At 43.5% G+C, this 21,645-nt stretch overlaps 1 protein-coding gene across 2 annotated transcripts in view; it reads left to right on the top strand.

Moving 5' to 3' along the window:
* The window catches only part of ITPR2 (inositol 1,4,5-trisphosphate receptor type 2), a 536,947-nt gene that overhangs the window by 106,780 nt on the left and 408,522 nt on the right, over positions 1-21,645 (top strand). Inside the window, exons 3-9 of one of the 2 annotated variants that reach the window (XM_051850872.2) lie at positions 1,018-1,133; positions 1,913-1,999; positions 4,294-4,452; positions 9,522-9,620; positions 9,949-10,032; positions 10,343-10,489; positions 12,905-13,000. In XM_051850872.2, coding sequence (XP_051706832.1) covers positions 1,018-1,133; positions 1,913-1,999; positions 4,294-4,452; positions 9,522-9,620; positions 9,949-10,032; positions 10,343-10,489; positions 12,905-13,000 — 788 coding nt within the window. Of the gene's footprint in view, positions 1-1,017; positions 1,134-1,912; positions 2,000-4,293; positions 4,453-5,419; positions 5,471-9,521; positions 9,621-9,948; positions 10,033-10,342; positions 10,490-12,904; positions 13,001-21,645 lie in introns of those variants that run through there. The other variant, XM_051850873.2, reaches the window with a different exon arrangement.

Below are 21,645 nucleotides of genomic sequence, written 5' to 3'. Positions count from 1 at the left end.
TTGGGTTTTCTGTATTACTTTTATTATAAAATTTTGTGAATTGACCTTTATTCTAGATTGTAATCTATTCCACAGACATATAAAATCATTGGAATATGGGAGAATTGTTTAATCCTATTTTTCTCATTGCAGAGAAATTTCCTATATTGATATTTAGAAGTAGAATCAGGGCTATAATATTCAGATATTGCAATGGTTTCCTCTATTGATATTTGAAAGAGTCTGGGCTATAATCCTGGTTTTGTGTGTGTGTTTTGTTTTTTTAAAAATGACTTACTTATTTGAAAGGCAAAGTGATAGAGTGAGCTAGAGTGATAGAGAGGTAGACAGGGTAGGGGGGAGGGGAGCTTCCATCCGCTGGTTCATTCCCCAAATGGCTGCAGTGGCCCATAGCATCTGCTGCCGTCCCAGCTGCATTAGCAGAGAGCTGAATCAGAATCAGACCTGTGACACGGGGTGCCAGCATCGCAGGCAGTGGCTTGGCCCATTGTGCCTGCCCCTGTGGTGCTTTATTTTTCCATCCTATCACAGTATCTCTGAGGTTTCCACACCATAGTCACTCCTGGTGTTTGGAAGCTTGGGGAGTGGATGACTGTAGTGCTCAGCTGTGATTGTTTTTACTTCCTGCATAACTTTGCTGTCAGAGATAACATCTCAGTCATAAGTATTAAAGCACAAGGTCACATAGGGCAGTGAATGTCGCTCATCTCATTCTGTGCAGTTTCAAACACCAGGTCCCTCAATATCATTAAGAGACACCTTAGAGGAGTTACATGGGTTTTATGTTTAAAATTACACTGGCTTTAATACTATTTAACACTAGTAAGTTGATGGAAAATGAATATTTTAATTGAGTCTGAATAATTATTTGGAAAGGATCACTGGAGAGTGGAGTGTTTACCCTTTAAGTGTTTTTTATACTTACAGAATTCAAGATTCCAAAACTAGACTCTAAGGGACGTGTACGAAGCGCTGGTAGCCTTAGTTACGGTGTTTTTGTTTGTTGGTGTGTCATAGACTGCCTCTTCAAGGTGTGCCCTATGAATCGGTACTCTGCCCAGAAGCAGTATTGGAAAGCCAAGCAGGCAAAGCAAGGGAACCACACGGAGGCTGCGCTGCTGAAGAAGCTGCAGGTGAGGGCCGGTTTACCTGTCTGACCTACCCCGGACCATGCACAGCAGTAACCAAAGCTGCGTTTGCGGCTTTCTCACTCAAAGATTTCACCCATTTCACGGACATTCAGAATAGATGTAGCAGCACGTTGAGAGTGGAAGGGTGTTTTAAGCTATAGGGTGTGACCACCTGTTTCCTGGCATTGTAGTTAACATACTGCTAAGTTTTAGGGTGTGTCCTAATTAGAAGCGCATCATCAAACTTAAAGCCAGTTCATAAGCTCTGGAGGAATATGCAGTGCAGTTGTATTTTACTTGCCACAGTAGTGAATTTGTGTCCCTGAAAGACGATGGCAAAACATAATTGAGAAAGTATGTTGCTGATTTGGCTGAGTGTAAATTTGATAGACCTTAACTTGGCATCACTAAAAGTCCTGCGGAAACTGCACTTGGAGACTGTTAAGAGTTTCCTACAACTGTTGGTTTTTCTGGCAACATTCCTTCTTAAAGTAATTTTATGACTTGAGAGCCTGGTAGTCTTCTGAAATTTCCTAAATAAAAGTGGCCCAAGACATTTGTGGTTGAATTTTTTAAAAATAAATTGAGACGTTTTCATACTGTATTATGATTATTTAATTATTGCTCACCTTCTCCCCCTCTCTGCAAGCACCTGAAGTAAAGCAACCAGCCTGTTTTATTCATGATTATGTTCTTTGTTACCAAAAAGATAATTCATTTCTTTGTCATTTATTGTACTTTGATTTTGTTTCTTCCCTGAACATTTGGTAATCATCTGATAGCATGCTGCAGAACTGGAACAAAAGCAAAATGAATCAGAGAATAAGAAGCTGTTGGGAGAAATTGTGAAATACAGTAATGTCATACAAGTAAGTTTCTAATTTATTTTCTCTTGAAAGAGGTAAATATTTTATGGCTAATGCACTACATTACCCCTATGGATAGTATCATATGAGGATTAAAATTCTGGCACATTTGTTCTTTGGTGGGAGTTATGGAAAGTGTGAAATGTTCAGTGGGTATTCAGTACACTCTTCCATGTGTTTAAGCTTAGTCTGGTATGTGCCTGGAAAGCTGTAATCCATCTGGCTTTGTGCACCGTCACTCTATCAAGAGGGAGATGATGGGAAGCCCTTCCCGAAGCCCTGTGTATAACAAGTGGTTCTTCAGATGAGCAGGGCTAATGTTTGATGTTAGCTTTATTGTTCCATTTTGTAGAAAGGGAAATTTTCAAATCGTGCTTGTGGATGGATATCTCCCTTGAGTTGTCATTGGCGGGTCTCTATTCCAATGAGGATGCATGTTCTGATTTATCTCAGCTACATTCCTTTCCTGTGCTTCATTTAGATCTTTTTTTAGCTCGTTACTGGGTTATTTGTTAATATACGCCTCACCTTGTTCCAAGAAAGAATGTAAGGCATTTTCCAAAAGATACAGCACATAATAAGAGAAAATAGAAATAAGTAAGGCAGTTTGGGGCAAAAGGAAAATAATGGTTGGGTGGAAGGGTGAGTTGTGTTTATGAAAGCCGGGTTGTAACGTCTGGTAAGCTCGGGGTCAGAGCCGTCTGTTGCCCGTGCAGATGTAAGGAGGCACAGGAAGGTACAGAATTGGCAGAGGTCGCTGACACTGAGCCACGTAAGAGATCTAGAAGTACAACCATTCCCAGAAGTAAGCCAGGGAAGTGTTCCACAAAGAGGACACTGTTGACTAAACAATAGCCTTGACAGCTTCCTCACGGTCAGTGCCACAAGGAGGTGCTTCATCAAGCTGTTTTTAGAAATAACACTCCTGATATTTTGGTGTTGGCCGATGGCAAGATGCCGGAGCACAGGTCGGTCACAGCAGCTGTGTGGTGGGAGAGGAGCAGAGGACCTGGGTCTGCGGCTCCCTGTCTGTGACTCAGCCCAATGATAGATCCTGTGAGACCCCCCCTTAGGTGGGCTGCATATCCCTTGGGCAATCCTCTGTACACAGAACATCTCTTAACCTGGTCTTCATGAATAGGAAGTGGCAGCCAGTGAAACTTAGATTCTTTTTGATACCTGAAGTCCGAATATTTGCCTCCTCAGTCGGGGGCTGTGTCATGGTGGATCCCAAAGGGTGGGATCTTGCCCATGAGGATTTCCTTTGGTATATGGTAAAGTGAGATCCAAGGGTCAGGTAGTGAGCTTTTTAAAAAGCTGATTCATGCCCCCTTAAAGAATCGTCCTTTATCTTGAGATAAATTCATTCCTACACTGGGGTACTAAAATGACCATTTTTAGGGAAATGGTTATAATGGTAGATGGGAAGCTTGTTGTGTCTTAGTTTCCCTACTCAGTAGTGTAGCGATTTTGGAGCTTTTGGAGCGAGTTTGCCCACAGAACACAGAGATGTGAGGAATGAGGCTTCTGCCGGGGGCCTGTGGAAGTCGCAGAGCCTGTTGTGTGCAGGAATGTGAAGAACACTCAGTGGGTTGGTGTGTTGTTAGTTCAGTTTCTTGGTTTTCCGCAGTATATTTTCTTTCTGTGGCTGTTCCGGCCTTGAGAGAGGATGTGATGTGTAGGAACCCCCAGATCTCCTTTGTAAAGCCCTTTTCTTCTGTTTTAGCAGAGGAAACTCACTCAAAGGTGACCCTGGTTTATTTCACTCCTGTCACACTTCAGTAGGAGGCAGAATTGGGAATGGAAGTGAGGAGGAATCTAAGAAAGTCAACTTGAGGCCGGCGCCGCGGCTCACTAGGCTAATCCTCCGCCTTGCGGCGCCGGCACACTGGGTTCTAGTCCTGGTCGAGGCACCGGATTCTGTCCCAGTTGCCCCTCTTCCAGTCCAGCTCTCTGCTGTGGCCAGGGAGTGCAGTGGAGGATGGCCCAAGTGCTTGGGCCCTGCACCCCATGGGAGACCAGGAGAAGCACCTGGCTCCTGCCATCGGATCAGCTGCGGCGGCCATTGGAGGGTGAACCAACGGCAAAGGAAGATCTTTCTCTCTGTCTCTCTCTCTCACTGTCCACTCTGCCTGTCAAAAAAAAAAAAAAAAAAAAAAAGAAAGTCAACTTGAAAACATGGCGGAAACTGAAAACACCTCTTTTGTTTAAACGTAACCTTAGGCTGTGTTACATGGATGTATGATGTATGTGGAAACATTGAAGAATAAGCGGGTGACCACGTCTTTTCCCAACAGCTACTGCATATAAAAAGCAACAAGTATCTGACCGTCAACAAGAGATTACCCGCTTTGCTGGAGAAGAACGCCATGCGTGTGTCCCTGGATGCTGCCGGAAACGAGGGGTCCTGGTTCTACATTCACCCCTTCTGGAAGCTGAGAAGTGAGGGGGACAATGTATGTGAACTTGCAATTGGAGGGGAAAAGTTCATGGTGAAAACCGTTCTTGAGAAGAGAATCCAGGAAGTATGATGAAGGGGACAGTAGTTTTTAATCAGCACGTTGCTTTTATGTTAATATCTTTAGCAGGTTAAATGGTACAAATTGTGCTCAGAAAATGTAGAAAGGGTTCAGGTTAATTTAAAAAAAATCATGGTTTGTGTGAAAGAACTTAAGCAACCTTACTATTGGTTGAGACTTATTAAAGAGGGGTGGAACTTACTGCCTTGTCAGATCAAGAGGGAGTGTGATTTTAGGGAAGAAAGCTGTGTTTAGGGAAAGATGTCTGCTCCATGGAATTAACAGAGTAGCCCCATGAGTCGTGAAAGTGTTCCATTTGCCGGCTCTGGGAATGGCCTCTTACTGACTCTGTGTTCTAATTGGTGTGTCATGTATGAGGACCTGCAGGTTAGGCACCTGCATGGTGACGATAGCTATTTAAAATATACGTGTACATGTGTATATTTAAAATACAATGTGGAAGAAGTGCATATTGTCATGTAAATTTTAGTAATTGCTAACCTTTTCTGCTATTTCATATAGTAGATAAAAAATTATGTGAAAGATTCGATAGGATCAATATTTTGATATATTCATGGTTAATAAATAAAGTGTTAAGTGACAGTCCCCAGCACTTGGGAGATTTTCAGTAAGTACTGTTGGCACTGAACGCCAAGTGACTTTTGTAAACAGAACAGCTTGCAGATACTAGGTCAGGTGATCAGTAGCTGAGATTAAAAAAATATTAGCCTCATGGAATCAGAGTCATCTAAAGGATAATTATTCCGACAGAGGTTAATCAATCAATACTTGAGCACATTTTAAATGGGTTTTGGATATTTCTTCTCCTAGAAATGTGTTCTATTTATAGTGAATGTGTTTTTTCCAGTAAATATTAAAGAAGCAATTCAATTCCACAGGATGCAAGCTTCATGATTTAATTTGGTTAATAAATTGTCTGGTGATACCTTCCTAGGTAAGGTTGGGAAAAGCATGGCATGCAGGAATGTGATGCACTCAGTCCAGTGTTGATCCTGAAAAACCCAAGTCCCATCTTGTTTTTGTTTTGGCATTCTGTGATGTTTGTTGTGAGCATGCCACATTTTAATTTCAGTAGGTGGTTAATTACAATCAACTCTCAAGTGTTCAGACCTGCTTATGCAGTCTGTGAGCAACCTGTGCCTTTGCAGAGAGATACCCCTTCTTGCAGTGTGTGTCCCCTTTCCAGTCCCCTCTACTGTGTTGTGTCCCTGCCTGTGGGTGGCTTATGAAAATTCACCATCAAAACAGATAAGACCTGAGCTCAAGCTCTGAAGGAACGTGATAAAATGATGGCATAAATTGGGGCCACTGAATTTGCTGTGAATTATATGGGTTCATCCAAGCTGTTTACGTATTCATTCTGTCTAGTCCTTTCCCAGATTCCGAATCACTTTATAGAGTCAATAGAGAGTTGAATGTAATGAACTATTTCAAGTAATTCGTTGTACTAGAAAAACAAAACCAAACCCACCACCTAAACCCTCCATCAGGGTGAAAACAGAAGATGTGGTTGTTAAGTGCAATGGATAAGTTCTTACCTAGATGTGCTCCATATAGCATGGCTGAAACAACCTGCCACGTTGCTTTTAGCTGAACAGCGCACTGTTTTTGCTCACCACTGTGTAGCTCTGTGTATGATAGAGGTTGCTGTGAAAGCTCAAGCACACCCACAGTGTTTTATTGACTGCACAAATAATTGCATTATAACACTCATTTTCCTCCCCAGGATCAGGCAGCATTTTCTAAAAGAGAAATCTACTGTGTTTTGTTGAAGGAAATTGGAAATGCTGTCGCTGCATAGGAAGTGGTTCAATTACTAGTGTTTATCTTTAAAAGCATATTAAGTTAAGGAGAGGAAATTGCAATTTTTTGTTCAAGGCCTTTTACAGTTGTATTTTATTATTTAGCAATTTATTATGATTTAGGTTATACGTATCCAACAAAGTGTTCTGTGACCCAAATGAAATGCAAAAATAATATTGGTGACAATCTGGGGAAGAAAAATACTCATAGCCTCACAAACCAACAATTCCTACAACTTGGGGACACCTTGATAATATGTCTGATATGGACTTCTAGAAAAAAATATTTATTTATTTATTTATTTAAAAGTCTGATTTACAGAGGGAGAAGGAGAGACAGAGAGATCTTCCATCTGCTTGTTCACTTCCCAGGTGGCCACAATGTCCAGGGCTGAGCCAAGCCTAGGCCAGGAGCCAGGAGCTTCTTCCATGCCATTGGCAGGGAGCTGGATAGGAAGTGGAGTTGCCGGGACATGGACTAGTGCCAACATATGGGATGCCAACATTGCAGGTGTCAGCTTTACCTTCTATGCCATGATGTCGGCCCCAGAATGGGTGGCTTTTGAGGGAAGAATAGATTCATGAATCCCTCGACTTTCAGCTGCATGGAAAGTCTTTGCTTGCTCTTAAACCTTTTGAAGTCATTGGGACCAACCAGAAGCAAAGAACATGAATATTTCATTTTCATTTATCTTCCTGTGATTGAGTAGTTAATTTTTCATTTTCAATTTTGATTTAAGAAGATGGTGGATTTTAAAAGTGTGGAAAGGGCAGATGCCCTTTTAATCAAGGAAAGCATTCCAATTTTAAGGATTCTTTCAGTCTCTCAAGTCGATGTTGTTGTTTTAAAAAGCGACATGCCTGGAGTTTCTAGCAGAGGTTGGACTGGCACCCTGGTGTTGTGTTCCTGTTGTGATGCGCTTTCTAACTTCCCAGGGCCACTTCAGAGCGAGGCAGAGGCACGTTGCATCCTGTTGAGTCTTTCCTGGGTGTTGCACAGAACCGATGTTCACAACAGACATTCATGCAGGAGAGTGAATGTTGTGGCTGATCCTAGGACGTGAGCTCCTCAGAAGCCTGTGGTCCGTCCTGGAACAGGCCCAGAGCTGTGCTCTTCCGAGAATATTTAAAAGTTCCACATTTGCTAAGCTACTTCAGTAGGGCCTGTCTCTTTATTCTTAGCTATTCTGTTTTTTTCTTTCTAAAAAGTTTTCAAAATTTTCTTTTCTTTTTTTAATACTTTCTGTTTTTATTTTTTTGTGAGAGATACGTAGACTGAGGCAGAAAGAGAGAGAGAGAGAGAGAGAGAGAGAGAGAGAGAGATATCTTCCATCTGCTGACTGATTCCTTAAATGTCCGCAAGAGCTGCGGCTGGGCCAATCCAATGCAGGAAGTCAGGAACTCAGTCCTGGTCTCCCACTGCAGCAGCAGGTGTCCAAGTACTGATGTTGCTCATTAGCAGGAAACAGGGAGCTGGAATCAGGACAGAGCCAGGACTCAAACCCAGGCATTCCAATACAGAGTGACTTTTCTCCTTTTTTTCAAATTTTGACTTCTATTAAGAAATGTTTTACTTATTTATTTAAAAGGTAGAGGTCATTGGGAGGGAGAGAAAGAAATTCCCTAAATGCCCTCCGTGGTAGGGGATGGGGTTGGGCTGAAGTTGAGAGCCAGGAATGGAATCTGGGTCTCCCATATGGGTGGCAGGGACTCAAGTACTTGAGACATCATCTGCTGCATCCAAGGGTGTGCATTAGCCGGAAGCTGGGTGGGAGGTGGAGGGAGGTAGAACTCAAATCTAGGCACTCTGGTAGGGGATGCAGGTATTCCATGCAACGTCTTAACTGCTGGGCCACATGCTCTCCCCTTTAAGGCTGTTTGTTGATGATCCTTCCTTGTCTATGAGTGGAGAGCTTCAGGGAAGAGTCTCAGTGAGTCACAGCATCTGACTTCGTGTGCACTTGAAAGGTTGGATGATGAGCAGAGACTGGCTCTGTAAACAGAAGATATTTCCATAAACCCAGGAACAGCCTTCCTTTGGTTAGTGAGGTTGAGAGGCCTCTGTTGTGTTTGAGTCTCTGGATAGTTTATGACAACAGCACTGTTGAATGCAAACTCTGAGTTTTATAATCCGCTTAAAGATATCTGATATTGAAAATATGAAATCATGTTCCTAATGGATAATCCTACATGTTCTCACAATTGAATCCTAATTGATTTTTTGTTTTCTACCAAACTCATTTATTCTAATATTTAATTGGTATACAGTATGTAAAAAGAAGATTTTTGCTTTCATTTCTGGAATGGTGAGGATTCTATAAACTGAGACTATATACTGGAATACTCTTCTAAAGGTGTTTAGCAGCATAGGTAACTTTGATACTAAAAAACCCTTACTCATTATCATCAAGAAAGGATAACTTCAGTTCCCTGTCATTTGAATCATGAATAGAAATATCTGAAGGTAAAGTAGACTTTGCCGTGATAGCATTAGTAAAAATCAACCCAGGCTTACTTCTTAGCTACTTTTCCCATAATCAGTTTTGTTTTTTTATTAAAAATAAACACAGGTTTAAAGAGCAATATAAATTTTGAATGTTTAAGATGAGAAGGAACAGGATACCACAAGTTCAAGCAAAAAACTTATTTCTGCAAGGATGTACCTGATCTCACACTTCCTGAACCCAGATGACGTGAAGATGTTTAGTACATATTCGAGATTATGGCAAGATCAGTTTTACCAGACTTGTCTCACTGTAGAGTATAACCTTTTCTGTTTGCTCTTGAAGTGATTCTCATAGTTAGGTAGATGGCTTTTTTGGTGACAGGCACATTTTCTCTGTTGGCTGGGCTTATGTCATAAGACCTTGTGTGTTAAAAAGAATGATGACCTAATTAATGCCTTTCAGAAAGCTCCAACTGGAATGGGAAATGAAAAGCAAAAAGATCTCCACTAGCTTTGTGGATCCAGACCGATAGGCACTGTGGGGCATGATTATGTGATCATTTATTAGAAGATCCTTTAGCTCAGAGGGAGAAAGAACTAACATTTATACAGAAGATAAAAGGAGTGATGTCAGGTCAACAATGAGAACTGTGCAGGCAGTTTTCACTTTATAGATAGCACCACAGATCCGTGCAACGTCCCCATCGTCTCCATCGCAGTTTGTTTCTGATTCCTAGATCGTTGTGGGAGACAAAGTTGTTCTGATGCCTGTGAACGCGGGACAGCCACTCCACGCCAGCAACATAGAACTGCTCGACAACCCCGGGTGCAAAGAGGTAAGTTCAAGGAGAAGGCAATGAACTTGTTGGTCTTGCCATGAGGGAGGGAGGGAGACACACACAGACACAGGGAATGGTCCTATAGTTTCATTCATTGTCTTCATGAGCATAATCCCAGTTATACTGACTAATATTTCTGAGGTCTTTGTAGACAGTGATTAGCTATTGCTATTTCTGGGGAATTTTTTTCAAGATATTTGTATCACAGTACATTTTTTGTTGTCCAAAGGTATCTCTTTCCTTCTTTGACTAATGAAAATAGTAATTTCTATTGTAGAATGTAATGTGCCATCTTCTAATTCTTATCATTTGTTTTCATTAATAGGTGAATGCTGTTAATTGCAACACTAGTTGGAAAATCACGTTGTTCATGAAATTTAGTTCCTACCGCGAGGATGTATTAAAAGGAGTAAGTATGTGCTATGTAGGATGTTTTCTGGAAGACATGAGGCTGTCGGGCTGGAATTTGGGATGCAGCACTTGTGTATTTACTGGTGTCCGTAATTGACAGTGTAAATATGGTGCACACCGTAGTACTCACTCTGAGTCTTGTACTGAGTCTCAGTGCTTAGAATTTGAAATGTTTAAATAATCCTTAAAAGCTAAGTGACTCAATAGGACCCCCCAGGGGATCCAAACCAGAAAGAGGCACCTGCTTCTTGTGTCCCTGTGTTCAGAAGGCTGTTGGAAACACAGTGGTTCTTGACCTGTTTCCCCAGGGTGACGTTGTTAGATTGTTCCATGCGGAACAAGAGAAATTTCTGACTTGCGATGAATACGAGAAGAAGCAGCATATTTTCCTTCGGACAACCTTGCGCCAGTCAGCCACGTCTGCCACGAGTTCCAAAGCACTCTGGGAAATTGAGGTGTGTAATTAGTTTTTGACTTGTGTAAACATTTAGATCAGAAAGACAAGATTGCCTGGGCTGTTCATTTTCCTGTGATAGGCGTCTCTTATGCTGGACCCATGAAACAGAATGATTTTTCTAAGTCAGCTTGGACCCCTTTGTTGCTGTGAGTAATTTAAAAGGATACCGCTGTCTTCTCTGGGCACTGTCGCTCTCTCCCTCTGTCTCTCTGTCATACATACGTATTTAATCAGAGCATGCATGTGATTTTACCTTAAAAAAATCCATTGTGATATGTTGTCAATACCAATAAGGCTGAAGGCCACATGCCTCAGATGGTGTTGGAAATAAGAGAGAGTCAGATGAGCTCGCTGTAAGTGAAGGTGGGTAGCAGAACCACACTGTCACAGGAGAGAACAACCTTTATTTCCTGTGGGGATGCCATTTCTATTGTGATTAGGAGTCCCGTGGTTAAGAATTCATTCATCCTTTCAAAAGTATTTCTTAAATGTGGCCGTTTGGTGGAACTATTATAAAAATATAAGATAGGGATTTTCTTTAAGGGACCTTTCTTTTTAAAAAGGATTTTTAAATTTATTTGAAAGGCAGTCTTAGAGAGGGAGACAAAGGGCCTCCATCTGTTGATTGACTCCAAATGGCTGCAAGGGCTAGGGCTTGACCAGGCCAAAGTCTGGAGCCAGGAAATTCATCCAGGTCCCCCATGTGGATGCAGGAGTCCAAACGGTTTGAACATCCTCTGTTGTTTTCCCATGTGTGTTAGCAAGGAGCTAGATCAGAAACGAAGGAGCTAGATCAGAAATGAAGGAGCCAGGAGCTGGTACTGTGGCATAGCCGCTCCACTTCTGATCCAGCTCTCTGCTATGGCCTGGGTGAGCAGTAGAAGAAGGCTCAAGTCCTTGGGCTCCTGCACCCTAGTGGGAGACCTGGAAGAAACTACTGGTTCCTGGTTTCGGATCCGCCCGGCTCCAACTGTTATGGCCATTTGGCTAGTGAACTAGTGGATGGAAGACCTTTCTCTCTGACTCTGCCTCTGCCTCTCTGTAACTCTGCCTTTCAAATAACTAAATAAATCTTAAAAAAAAAAAAAGAAATGGCACAGCCAGGACTTGTACCTGTACCCTTATCAAATGCCAGAGTTGAAAGTGGTGACCTAACCTGCTACTGCCACTGCCACAATGCAGGCCCCTAAAGGACCGTTTTATTCAGTGGAGAAGATAAGATTTACAAAGTTACCTGTGAACAAGTCAACATCTGAGAAATTCCACCCTGTTTTAGTGGAGGACATCTACGCCTGTATCAGTGGTTCTCAACTATTTCAAGCCTGTTACCCACACACTGCTCTTATGTCCTAAAATGAAATCTATAGTTAATATTTATATATTCTCATGGTTAAAGTCAATATGACATCTAAGTTCTGATATAAGGAAGCAGTAAAAAAGACTCTGTAATAAGATAATATGTATTTCAACACATATGTGATTACTCTGAAATATGTAAGATTTATACCTTTCCGATAATCCCTTTGCCCCTTGGATTGAGAGAAAAGCTTCCCTTGCTCTCTGCGATGCCTTAGTTAGCCCCGTTCTGTGCAAAGGAGACAGAGCCTGTGGATGCTGAGTTGCTTGCAGTGCTCATCCCAAGGGTGACTGGCGGAGCCGAGGCTCAGACTTTGCACTTTCTGCTGCACCAGGTCCCTGTTGTGTCCCACAGCGGCAGACCTGCTTTCCTGCCCACTGAGCCTCGTGCCTCAGCACCTGGGGCTGGGCCAGTGGAAAGGACAAGTATCAAAGGACACGGTGTCTGCAAAAGGCAGACATGGAAAAAGCCAAAAATTACATTAGTTCAGACCCACAGGTCTTGGCATCTGTGGTTCTGCCTGCCTGGAAGGGGCTGTTTCAGTCTCTGTGCACGGCTGTCTCATTGCCTTCCTCTTGGTGTCAGCTCGGATGGCCTCTCTGAATGGCCCACGCTGACTGCCACAGCGGGGGGAGCCTCCCTCCATCTCTTCGTCTTGCAGTCGGTCTCTGTTCCGGTCCTTATTTCCTTCTGTCTCTTCCCCGTTAGAATCAAAGCTCTGGTCTTACCCACTTCTGAGTCCTTTTGCTTCAGAGTAGTTGGTACCTGGCAGACTCAGTGTAATCTGCTGATGAATGTCGGGATAGCAAGGCTGGGAGACCACCGCAGAACTTCCAGGTCTGGCCTGGGAAACTTGTCTTTCCGAGCAAGGCCAGATGTGCCGCTGTAAGGCATGCACCTGAGTTAACGCTTACAAGATGTCTCCTGCTCATTATGGGGGATTTGGTACTCTCGTGAAAGCGTGTGTTAGACTGGACAGGTCAGCATTAAAGAGAGTGCTCTCTGTGTAGACACGAGTGTGCCTGTGCCATGACTGTCGTTGCTCTCTGTCTGCAGGTGGTTCATCATGACCCGTGCCGTGGGGGTGCAGGACAGTGGAACAGCCTGTTCAGATTTAAGCATCTTGCCACTGGGAACTACTTAGCTGCAGAGGTAAGAGTAACGAAGATAGCACCAGTTGAGTCTCTGACTCTGAAATAGTGAAGCAGGCAATTGGATTCTCCAAGACTTTGTATTGGTGGGAACAGTCATTATACAAATTTGATGATCAGTTACATGTTCTGGATTGGCTTGTAAGTTGTTTTTAAAGTGTACATGCGAGTCTAAGTTGTAAAATGAAAATTAAAGCAATAGTAGCAAAACCCTGCAGTTGTTTTACTGTAAGGTCAACTGGAATTGTGGCATCTGAATTGCAAATGTGTGACATGTCCTAAAATTTTCTGTTTACCTTCACTCTTTCCGAATGTCTGTGTTGGAAACATGATTCGTTCATTGTTGATGCCGTGTATCCCTGATGCCTTCGGGTTTATTTTCAGTGGTCTTCTGTAATTGGTGGGTGGCCTTTAATGTACAAATCATTGAAGAGTAAAGAATTTTCTTCCTAAGACACTGGACTGTCATTGCAGGACTGTCTATAAAAATGGTAACAGGCATAGAAAGGCCTTTTTTTTTTCTCTTCATTAAAAGGACTTGACAATCAGCTGAATAGGCAAGGGTAAAAATAACACCATACCAGATTTAGAAATAGATTTTAAGTTTAGATATTTAACTTAGAAATGCTTTTGAAAGTATTCTTTCTCCACTGTGTGAGAATACCCCTACCTCTGCTTTCCTCTATTCTGTGTCTGTTTTGCTAGGGTTTCTTCTGTTATTCTAAGCCAGAGTTTGGCCTTAGGATTTTTGTTGTTATTGGCCTAACTTTGGTTTTGGATGTGAAGAAGGGTAAAGAAAGGAGTGGGTTGGAGAACTGGTGAGGGAGAGGTGTGAGCAAAGATGGTGTATCCCAACCAGTTTCATAACCCTGTGCCCTCTGTCTGTACTCACAGCCAGTCCCGTCACTCCGTCCATCCTGCTAATCTGCAGCTCTCCATAGCAGTCACCATCTGACTCGTTGTGCATTTTGTTCTGTTGAGCAGCTCTGTCAGTAAAATGTAGGGTCTCTGAAGGCAGGGGGTTTCCATCACTACTGTGACCCCAGCTCCTATAAAAATGCCTGACACTTAGAAGCGTCTCATGAATAGTGTTGAATGAGTGGGTGAATATAAAGGCTTCCATGCTTCCGTAAGTTGAGAGAATAGGGAGAAGATTTCAGGATTTGTATTTGAGATAGATTGAGAGACAAATTAATCTCTTTAAGCACCACTTTCGTCCTCTGGAACATGAGAATAATCAAATACTGACATAATTCCCTTAACTTATTAGCAGAGTTAAATGAAGTGAAGTGCTTGGCATGGTGTGTGACTCATGTATGGCCAGCATGATTAATTTTATTATGTGATAAATAGGGATTATGCTTTTATAAATTTCTGACATGCTGTTTTCTCTTCAAGTAAATGAAATATAGCTTTGTAATTTTTCAGCTGTTTATACCATAGATATTTTGAAGTAACCCCTTTGAAAAATAAACCTTTGAAGCAAAAATAAGCAGTAAGGGAGGGAATCTTGTCTAAAAGGAGAGCCAGAGAAGTCTAGGCAGGCATCCTAGAGAAGATAAGCAGAATTTAGGATTGACATCCTTATGGTTCTTATGTCAGTGATGCTTGAGAGAGAGAGAGAGAGAGAGAGAGAGAGATCCCCCATCAGCTGGTTGTCACCACTGATTTACTCTTCACATGCCCACGGTAGCTGGTACCTGGATGAGGCTGAAGCTAGAAGCTGGGAACTAATTCAGTTCTCCCGTGGGGGTGGCAGGAACTTGGCCATGTGGCTCATCACCTGTTAGCTCCTGTGGTCTGCATTAGCAGGAGGTTGGAGTCAGGAGCCAGGTACTCCACTGCAGGCACGGGAGTCCAGCTGCTAGGCTGAAGCCCTACCCCCAGTGGCTTTTCCAGATGCTGCTGTCCTGTGGGAAATGGCCATCATGTGCATATTGCTCACTTTCCTTGGTAATTTCTGTAATTAAAACTTGTATTGCTTAATGCATTCAAATGATTCTTGAGAATTAAATTGTCATCTTTGAGGAAGACCCAAGACCTCAGTACATAGTAAAGTAATTATAGAAAACAAGTCGTTCCTTAAAAAGAAGTTGAAAGGTTGTCTTCTCATTCTGTCTCTGGAGAACATGGTTTCAAATGCCGGGTACTATTTTGTCCATTAACAATTGGACGTATTTGAAGCATTTTGTCTCTGACCTTTAATCGTTTGGACGGAATCGTTTTTATAGGGAGAGCTAGGCACCAAATGCTTATCTGAGAATTATAAAAGTTAGGAAACTATTTTCTGTCAGCTTTAGTTAGCATGAAAGAATGACTATTTCTGTGTAGTTTTTTAGTATTAAAATAGAAATCATTGCCTCAAAACGCTGACATCGTAATTTGGGGTTTTCTGTTCCTATGTTAGGTAGGTTCAGACAAGATCCTGACACAGCCGTTTCTCTGGTGCTTGTCCTGCTGGTATGCCGGTGTCTGGAGGTGTGGCCATTGCCAGGCATTGTCATCACTATCATTCAATAAAAAATTGAAGAAACAGCTAGAGCCTAGCTTCTGACAGCAGCTGAGGAACCATAATTATCCTTTTATCCTTTTGCTATTGAAAAATGTCCAGATTTTTAATTACAAGGTGTTATTCATGTCATCCAGGTAGGATGGGGTGTTCCCAACAGTTTTAGTTGGATCAGCATTTCTGGTTTTGTCACAGTGTACTCTTTTTCTTGGTGGAGAAAACTCCATAACTTGACTATTTTTTTAAAGATTTATTTTTATTTTATTTGAAAGGCACAGTGAGAAAAGGAGAGGGAGAGGGAGAGGGAGAGGGAGAGGGAGAGGGAGAGGGAGAGGGAGAGGGAGAGAGAGAGAGAGAGAGAGAGAGAGAGAGAGAGAAAATATGATTATCTTCCATCCACTGATCTACTGGTTTACTCCCTAAATGGTTGCAATGGCCAGGTTGAACTCAGGGGCCATGAGCTTCATCTGGGTCTCCCTTGTGGATGCAGGGATCCAAGTACTTGGGCCATCTTCTGCTGCTTTCCCAGGCATATTAGCAAGGAGTTGTATCAGAAGTGGAACAGCTGGGACTTGAACTGGTACTCACATGGAATGTCAACATTGCGGTCAGTGGCTTTACCTGCTATGCCACAATGCTGGCCTAGACTCGATCATTTTTGGAATTCATAAAAATAGCATAAGTCTTTAAGAATTCATACAGCCTTCAATATCCGTACCTGATGTGCCTGATAAATTCATAGCATCATAGAGAATGCTGCAGGGAGAGCAAAGGAAGCATTGGTCTCAATCTTTGCCCTCAAGGAATTGATCTAGTTGAGAAGTCCTTATGTAATGAACAACCACAGACTGCAAGCCAGATCATGGGATGCTGATAATGTGTGCAGTGGAGGTAAGCCAGCGTGAGGTGAGTCCAAGCAGGCTCTTGTCTAGGATGAACTATTCCCTGGTTGTTACAGTGTAGACATAGATAATCAGAGAAACAGGATGACAGTCCTTGGAGAAGTTTCCAAGGAGGCACAGATACGGACATGAAATGACCACATTGCACGTGGACACTGTAGAAATCAAGTCTGGGCTCAAGGAAGGAGTGTGGAAGGGCTGTTGAGCCACAGAACTCTTTGCTTTCAGATATTCGATGTGGTTCGTAATGGAATAAATTTGGGGCAGTTAATCCTACCTACCCAGAGCTTGGGACTGAATCGTGGTTCAGAACCTTTGGTAAGGAGCCCAGTGTGGTGATACAGCAGCCACAGCCAATTCTCAAGCAACAGTTCGAGTCCCAGCTGCTCCACTTCCTATCCAGCTTCTTGCTAATGTGCCTGGGAAAGCAGTGAATGGTAGCCATGGTACTTGGGTCCTTGCCACCCACATGGTAAAACTGGATGAAGTACCTGGCTCTTTGCTTTGGCCAGCCTGGCCTATAAAAGGATATTTGGGGAATGAACCAGCAGATAGATTTCTGTCTTTCCCTCTCTGTCACTCTACCTTTTCAGTCAGTCAATCAGTCAATCAATCAGTCAGTCTTTTTTTAAAAAAAAAAAAAAAACAAAAAAAAAACAAACACCTAAGCCTTTGGAAGGGACCAGTAATATCACTTAAAGAAGTGTAATTTCTGGGGCAGGCCTAGTGGTTAAGCCAACCATTAGGATACAGGTATCCTGTATCAGAGTGCCTGTGCTTGAGTCCTGGCAGCTTTCTGTTAATGTACACCCTGGGTGGCAGCAGTGATGGCTGAAGTAGTTGGATTCCTGCAACCTGTGTGGCAGACCTGGATTGAATTACTGGCTTCTGGCTTCAGCCCTGGGCCAGCCACAGCTGTTGCTGGCATTTGGGGGGAGAGTCTGCCTCTGCTTGATTCCTGCCCAAGAGCTCCCAGTAGAGTGTGTGAGTATGTGGTACCAATATGAGCAGAGATGTGCTTTGCAGTAAGCATTTAGGTATGACGAGGTCCAAGGGATGATCAGGAGGCCCAAGGAGGAGCTGCTTGATGGTGGAGTAAGGCCAATGGGGAAGAGAGAGAGCGTGTTCAGGAAGTGAGGGCAGCTTCTACATGAGCAAGGAGGTGTGTGTTACCATAAGCTGGTTTCACGTGGCTGACCTGTGGGATGTGTGTGAGTTGGAAGAGGCACAAGAAGGTGGAAGAGGAGTAATGGGACTAGAAGCTTAGTGCAGGCCACATTTATTAACTGGAGATTGGGTTTTATCCTTTTTTTTTTTTTTTTTTTTTTTTGGTTTTATGTATTTGAAAGCCAGAGAGAGACATCTTTCATTCACTGGTTCACTCACCACATGCCCACAATATACAAGGCTGGGCCACACCAAAGCTTGGAGCCTGGAACTCAGTCCAGGTCTCCAACATGGGTGGCAGGAATGCATCTACGTGAGCCATCACCTGCTGCCTCCCAGGGTGTGCGTTAGCAGGAAGCTGGATCAGAAGCAGAGTGGGAATTTGAATCTAGGCACTCTGATGAGGGATGTGGGCGTCTTAAGTTCTGCACCAGAAGCCAACCCCAAGGGTTTCACCTTTTGAAGTGAGGCGTTGTTGTAAGTGTACTGTTTTACGTATACAGGAAACCACTTCAGAAAAGCACTGCCCAGTGTGGTGGTTTCTAGCCACATGATGGCTAATAAGTTAAACTTAATGTTACTAAAATTAAATGAAGTTAAAAGATCAGTGTTCTCAGTCATACTTTAAGTTGCCATGTTTTGAGTAGCTCAGTGGCCACGCCCTGTGGTGCAGCATGAGTGTGCACTGAAGAGAACGTTCTAGTGGACAGGGCTTCCCTGCAGCCCTTGTGAGGTGACTGGGAAATTCCGAATTTAGCGGCAGGGGATCATTTTGGAGACAGAACCTGCAAGGAATTTTGAGGCCTTGGGCTATGGGAGTGGCATTGGTATGATGAGAAGCAGGAGAGCCGAAGACAAGTTTAGCCGACAGTCGATGGCAGGGAATCCCTCAGATGTGACAGGTTCAGGAGTAGGAGGACTCCAGGCTCTTGAAGGCTGCTGAGGTCACTCATCAATCCAGGGAAAGTAGGAAGAGGTGCCAAGCAGGGAGGGGCCGCTCACTCAGCTCTGTTGTGTTCCACTGGATTTGCTCATGGAGAAGTGCAGTGGAATGGTCTTGCACACTTCCCACAGACTTTCTGAAGACCCCTGTAGAATGTGCAGGGGAATAGGTCAGGTACGGGTTTCCCAGCGTCTAGAAATTGGGAGATTGACCAGGGCCGGAGAAGTGTATTGGAGTCTCGTTAGCACAGGGAAGATGGTTGTGGGAAGGTGGTTGAAGATGGAACCACGAGGAACATTATGTTTTAAGGGTGTCCAGACTGGGCTCCTAAGAAGCCAGGGAGGCGTATAAAAAATGAAGTAGGCTGTATCGCAGATGCCCAGCCAAGGAGGGGGTGCTGCTGTGTGGTTGGGGACAGAATCCAGAGTCCGCCGACGGCATTTGCGTGGAATGCAATTGCTGGTGAGTTCTTTGAGGCGATTTTTATGGGAACCAAAATGCAGGGGTGGAAGAATCTCAAGGAAGTCAGAAGCGGAAGTGAATGCAGACTGAACTTTCACAGCCTGGCAGCGAAGAGGGGGAATGGAGAAGTCGTCAGAGGGAAGCTGAGAGTCCTGTTCGCTTGTCTTAGAACACATGGCTGAAGCAGGAAGATGGGCGAGCATTGAGCTCGCGCTGCCTTCACGGACAGTTGCTTGCAGAGGGGCGGGATATAGAGGGGTGTTACCACCCTTTCCCGTGGCTTTTCCTTCCTCCACACGTGATTTACCATGGAGAAGGTGACTTCACTGTGCTGGAGACATTCCTGGTAAATTGGATTATGTGGTTCTTCTTGAATTCCCTTTGAGTTAGTGGCATTTCTGTCTGCCACTGTGGGTGGTAAGGTGTAGTGTAGTGAAGAAAAGTCCCCATGTGTACTGATCACAGTGTATCTGACTTTAAGCAAATATTTAATTTGGATGTGAGTTCCCTTGATTGTAGAAAAAAAAAGTGACAATGTGAATTACATGGGATTATTCTGGAATTAAAGAGGATAGTGAATATACAGCTCTGTGGACACAAAAGGTGCTCAATAAGTGTTAAGTTCCTTCAGTTTCACGGAGGGAAAAGGAAGGAAAGAGGTAGAGTAGTGTTTTATCATCATCATCACTGCCAAGAACTTGTATTCCTTTGTCAGGTAACTTAAGGGAATAAAATATCTTAGGAGCGATGTTTAGTTATGTATTAATGTTTTCTTTATTTTTAAAATGTATTTATTTGAAATGCAGAGAGAGAGAGAGAGAGAGGAAATTGGTTTTTCTTTAAGATTTATTTATTTATTTATTTGAAAGGTAGAGCTAAGAGAGAAGCTGTGGGTTGGGAGAGATTGTGCTCGCCAGTGCACTCCTGAAGTGGGCGCAACAGCTGAAGCCAGGAGCCAGTAACTGCATCTGGGTCTTCCGAGGAGGTGGCAGGGGCCCAGGTACTCGGGGCCTCTTCGCTGCTTTCCCTGGTGCACCAGCAGGAAGTTGGCTCAGAAATGGAGAAGGTGAGAGTTGTACCAGTGCTTGTATGGGTTGCCAGCATTGCAGGCAGTGGCCTAACCATCGCACGCCAGTGCAGGACCCTGAGATGCTGGCTTTGCCTCCGCAGGCCCGCTCCTGAAATGCCAGCAATAGCCAGGGGTGGCCCAGGCCAAAGGCAGGAACCAGAACTCAATCTCAGTCTCCCACTAGGGTGGCTGGGATCCAGGTGCTTGACTTAACACCTGCTGCCTTGCAGGGTGAGCGTTACCAGGAAGCTGAACTGGAAGTGGAGGTGAGACTTTAACCCAGGGACTGTGATGTGGGATGTAGGCATCCTACATGCCATCCTAACTGCTGTGCCAAAGGAACGCACCAACATTTAGTTAATCTCTTTACTAATCTAAACTAATCTACAGTGCCTTGCCATAGAAAATACTGCCTCATCCCATGGCCCATGACAGTGCATATGTCATGCATATTGTAGAAGCCAACCAGTCCCTTCCAAGATTTATAAAATACACAAATGGGTGAGGTTTTTACTTTTAGATCAACTGGGTAAGTATAGTGAGTGCTTATCTGGGAGGGCAGCTGAAAAAATTGTCTATGCATTGGATTATCAGAACATTTTCACATACTTTGCCTTTGCTTTTCCAAGTCCCTTTGATGGATGTTTCTAGAACAGAAATTAAGTTTTTTTTTTTTTAACTAGCTTGAAACAGTTTTGTTGTCTATAATTTAACTCAAGCTATTGCATAATAAGTTGGCCTGTGGTCTTAGAATAGAATGTAGCTAGAATTCACGCAGCGTTTTAGTATTTAATAGGCTTTGATGCTGAATGATGTCACAGTTATTCTCCATAAACCTGTTGAGATATTTCAGAAATCCCCCTTTGGTCTTGACACACCTTAGTGTTTTGTAGGTATTTGTTCACCTGTGCATTGTGTTTATCTAGCCAGTCACTGTTCTGTTTCCCATATCTGCTTTACCGCTGGATAGCTTGTGCCTAGTGCTGTATCTGACATTTAATTTACATTCAGTAAATACTGGATGATTAAATGATGGATCACGGCCGGCGCCGTGGCTCAATAGGCTAATCCTCCGCCTAGCGGCGCTGGCACACCAGGTTCTAGTCCTGGCCGGGGTACCGGATTCTGTCCCGGTTGCCCCTCTTCTAGGCCAGCTCTCTGCTGTGGCCCGGGAGTGCAGTGGAGGATGGCCCAAGTGCTTGGGCCCTGCACCCCATGGAAGACCAGGAGAAGTACCTGGCTCCTGGCTTTGGATCAGCGCGGTGCACCGGCCGCAGCATGCTGGCTGCGGCGGCCATTGGAGGGTGAACCAACAGCAAAGGAAGACCTTTCTCTCAGTCTCTCTCTCTCACTGACCACTCTGCCTGTCAAAAAAAAAAAAAAAAAAAAAAATGGATCACAAGGACTGTGATTATTGTAAATCCAATGATTTCACTTTTCAGGGAAGGAAATCCAGTCTCAGGTTTTATTCTGCTCATTCAAAACACAATACAGTGACAACCTTAGGGCTGAATGCTTCATCTCTAGCAACACTTCTCAGCTGAGGGTGATCTTGACAGTGTCTGTAGACATTTGTATTGTCACAGTTGGGGAG

The sequence above is a fragment of the Oryctolagus cuniculus genome, chromosome 9 (genome assembly GCF_964237555.1).
Source record: "Oryctolagus cuniculus chromosome 9, mOryCun1.1, whole genome shotgun sequence".
In the NCBI taxonomy this organism is placed as follows: Eukaryota; Metazoa; Chordata; class Mammalia; order Lagomorpha; family Leporidae; genus Oryctolagus; species Oryctolagus cuniculus.
Note: the sequence above shows the minus strand (reverse complement) of the source record. Positions and strands in the feature narration are given on the sequence as shown.